The sequence below is a fragment of the Halichoeres trimaculatus genome, unplaced genomic scaffold (genome assembly GCF_033239565.1).
Source record: "Halichoeres trimaculatus isolate MK-OKI-2021-1 unplaced genomic scaffold, fHalTri1.1 fHalTri1_scaffold_15, whole genome shotgun sequence".
NCBI lineage: Eukaryota > Metazoa > Chordata > Actinopteri > Labriformes > Labridae > Halichoeres > Halichoeres trimaculatus.
Window position 1 is genome coordinate 21,128,602 of NW_027437193.1, and position 3,971 is coordinate 21,132,572.

A 3,971-nucleotide genomic window follows, 5' to 3' on the forward strand; every position below is an offset into this window, starting at 1 on the left:
CTTTAGTAATGTTACAACTACCTGCCTAGTGTCCTAATGTACTTGATGTACTGTTCTTGAACGCCAATACTTCCTGGAGTTTTGGTTTGCACAAGACGCAGCACCAATGCTGGGAGTTGTTTTTAGCACCAACAAACTCAAAAAGCTTTTTTAAATAAGCCATATATGGGTGCCGCTCCTGGGACTGTGTGGGACCCTCACTGTTGTCCATTTTGTGTAGCTCCTCAAACGTTAGTGGTGTAACGTGTGGGCAGAGTGGTAGGCCTGCTCTGACACTGATGTTACGGTGCCAAAAAACAAAAATGATATAGGCCCAGGCTTTATATACACAGTAACAAGCCTTTTTAGAAATTTAAGGAGTAGAAAGTACTGATATATATGTTGAAAATGTAACTGAGTAAAAGTGAAAAGTAGTCAGAGAAATAAATACTTTTAAAAGTACAAAGTACCTGAAAAATCTACTTAAGTACAGTAACAAAGTATTTGTACTTCTTTACTTGCCATCTCTGAGATCAACCATTAGGTTCTGAATCAGAGTTTCGAAGGCTATTGTTGGTGTGTGCCGAATTTAAATGCTGAACAAAACCTAGCCTCTCTACAGTTTGGAAGAAGCAAAGAGACAGACCCTTTCAGATGGGAGGTTGCCATGGTTACAGTAAACCCAGGATCAAGTCATGCCCCGAGGATCATTGGGAGGTGGCAAATTGGGCCCTCAATCTGTCTTCAAATATTCTGGTATGTGGCTAATTTACTCTTCTGATTTCCTACATTTGCTGGAAAATTTTAATTTCATTACTTTTACTTTTACTTTTTCTCTTCTTGTTTTTGCCCATTCAGTCCATTCAAATAAGGCTGGATCTGCTAGAAAAAAGGTCTCTCCTGGCCTGGTTCATCTGTCCTCCTGAGACACTGAACACCCTGACCGCTCGACTCCCCAGCCTCCTCGCTCTGCTCATCCTCAGCATCCTCCTCCTTCTTTGCTCTCGTCTTCTCTTGAGATACACCAGGACACTGTATGCCACCACAGCCAGGGCCATGCCTGTCCCAGCAGCCAGGAGCACCAGACTGGACATCAGCATCTCCTTTCTGTCATGACCTCGGCTGCCAGACGTGGCCACAAAGAGCAGCACAGTCCCACAGAGCATCACTGCCACCCCCACAGCTAAGATAAGCACTGGATCGGCCTGTCCGCCGCTCTTCATTTGCTCTATTCGTCGCCGGCTGCGCACACAGTTCATGTCCTGGATGGCTGAGCTGAGGAGCTGCTTGAGGAGAATTGCAAGAGCCAAGAGGCAGAGCGTGGTGCCCACACCGAGGCGCCACTCCCCTGACAAGCTGGTTGTAGTGTGGAGGAGGCCCACGCCACCCAGACCCAGACCCAAGATGAGGGCAACTGATGAACAGTAACACAACAGTGAGCGGCGAGGATCTCGAAACCACCACAACTCCACCTGATCTTCAAGCACGCGGCGCTGTATGAGGCCAGGGTCGAGGAAAAGGCCTGAGGGGTGATGAATGATGTGACGAGGCTGGTAGAAAACCTCCATGTCTGACATGGCGGCTGTCAAAGCTCAGCCAGACCAAAAGCAGAATGACACCTTGAAGGGTGGTGCAAAAGCTGGTGGATAATCAGAAAAAACATAAGTCAGACGGAGTTACTTGGATGTTGAGCACAATAGTTATTAACACCTTTTTTTTTTTTATTTGTTTGTTTTAGTGATTGTTTTTGTTTGGCACTGAAATCTGTCAAAAGTCAGATGTTACATGTTGATTCCTGTGGCTGACCACTGCAGCGGGCCATGCTGACAGGACTGATTGTCAGCATCTAAGGGTACCAGAGACTCAATACAAAAGTCATCAGCAACAGCAGAATAAGCAGTTTGGTATAAGCAGAGAGAAGATTTCGCCAAATTTTCTTGGGTGCAACCCACACACTCAGCTCTGCTGCATATCCTACAAATGCATCCTTCTAACAAATGTGGCTCAATTTTAAAGAAACAAACAGTGTGAGATCTATAGCCAATAAGCATTGGCACATAGGTTTATTAACATCCATACTGTTTGTGTTTTTAAAATAATGGGTAAAATCTGCATTAAGTATTTTTTTCATTTTGGAATGCAATATCTGCTTTCAGTGACCCTGACTTAGGAACCACTGGTTTAGTACTTATCAGGGTGAGGGTCCAACAGGACCACATAATGAAGCTCTGCTGTCTCTGCACCTTGTACTTTTATACTAAAGCACAGACAGACGTAGTGTGCCACATAGAGTGTGGTTTTGAGTCTGAACGGACCTTAAAAAGTGTTTCTTAAAAAAAACAACACAAAGTGAATGGATTTTTTTATATATATACAGCACTAGTCTTTCCAACCACTCTAAGTCTTTTACACTGCTTGTCACATTCACCTATTCACACCACATTCACACACTGATGACTGAGGCTGTTAAGGATCATCACTATTAGCTAATGTAATTTATATCCATTTACACATCTCTGAGCATCAGCAGGAGCCATTTGTGGATCAGTGTGACTGCAGTAACTGGGATCAAACTCCTGATGTTCTGATTGAGAGATGACGACTCGACCACTGCACTGCAAAATACTAAAATCTTATGCAGGGGTTTTGTCTTATTTGAAGTAAAATTGTCTTATATACTCAAAATGAGCCACATTCAGCTGATCAGTCCAGAAAAACAATCTAAGGGTTTAAGGGTTTTCGGTCTTTGCAGTGAGATTTTCTCTTATCTTTTTACAATTAATAGAAGGTAACATTACAATGTTACAAAAATCAATTATCTCCTCTTTTCTAAAATAACTCACCTGTAGTTTAATAACTGTCATGTACTACCCTCCATCATTCTTAATCCCATTGGAAAATCTTAGTCAAAGCATCAGAGTAGCCATTTTGGAGGATCTTGCAGTTGTTTGATTTTGTTTCTTTCTGGAGTGAAAAAAAGTTGGAGTTTCCCACAGAAATAAATATGCCAGAGAAAACATTTTCCAAAGATCAAGCTGCTGTTTTCATTTGCTGTAAAAGATTTCAAGAAGACAAAAAAACTCTTTACAGAGGTGATAGGTGTATCCTGACTTCACACTGGAGGCAAAAAAGTGAAGAGTAGTGATGATGCTGACGTCCTGACAGGGAGCTGAATACATTGCCCCTCCACATGTCCACTCATGGTGTTCACGGTGACCATGCTGGCGTCACAGGTTGATAATCCGTAACCTCCTCAGTGCCAGGCAGACAAGGGGACCCCCCATCTCTCCTCTCATCACCAGGGAGCAGCGTTTAGTGCGGTTTAGCTGGAAAGCGATGGGTCACAATGGCAGTGTTGGATCATGGTTTGGACAGAGATTGGCGTTATTGTCCAGCGTGGCCTCACACAGACAATGGGCTGACCTGTGAACACAATGACTGGGCTGCAAAAGGCGAAAGGCGGGCTCTTGTGTGTGTGTGTGTGTGTGTGTGTGTGTGTGTGTGTGTGTGTGTGTGTGTGTGTGTGTGTGTGTGTGTGTGTGTGTGTGTGTGTGTGTGTAAAATGTGGAGTAATGCTGCACAGCTGTTGTGGAAAGCTGAGTGATGTCAGTGTGTACTGATAATGGTGTTTCTGTGATCCTCAGGATAGCGTCATTCTCACACTGAGCTGAACCATTCAGCCGTCGTAAATGTTGCCTCTCCTCAGAGATACGCTCTCTGCTCCAGGGCCTGCTGATCTGTGTCTTCTAGATACACACAGTCACAGTGGGAAAATAGCATGTCATGACACTGTAGCTTCAAGTCAAAGGATGAGTTCAACAACAGGGGAAACACAGACCGTCAATCTCTTATAGAAAAGTAGATGTAAAGATTCTGATAGCGTCCAATAACTTCAAAAACAAAACCGTAGCTTAGCTTGGTTTAGCTTGGGGTTTACATGGCTTTTAAGCGCTTTAAGCAGCTAGTCTGTCACAAACTGAATGTCAATGTTT

The 3,971-nt window shown here is 43.7% G+C and overlaps 1 protein-coding gene across 1 annotated transcript; it reads right to left on the reverse strand.

Moving 5' to 3' along the window:
- Positions 1 to 806: 806 nt before the first annotated feature.
- tmem125b (transmembrane protein 125b) lies at positions 807 to 3,385 on the reverse strand. Its single transcript, XM_074689188.1, has 2 exons — positions 2,823 to 3,385; positions 807 to 1,618 (listed from the first exon to the last, which is right to left on the reverse strand). Exon 2 carries the CDS (start codon positions 1,554 to 1,556, stop codon positions 843 to 845), a length of 714 nt encoding a protein of 237 aa, XP_074545289.1. The 5' UTR covers positions 1,557 to 1,618; positions 2,823 to 3,385; the 3' UTR covers positions 807 to 842.
- Positions 3,386 to 3,971: the final 586 nt, after the last annotated feature.

Coding starts and splice junctions, on each gene's coding strand:
- tmem125b (XM_074689188.1), bottom strand. CDS start 1,556: ATGTCAGACATGGAGGTTTTCTACCAGCCTCGTCACATCATTCATCAC.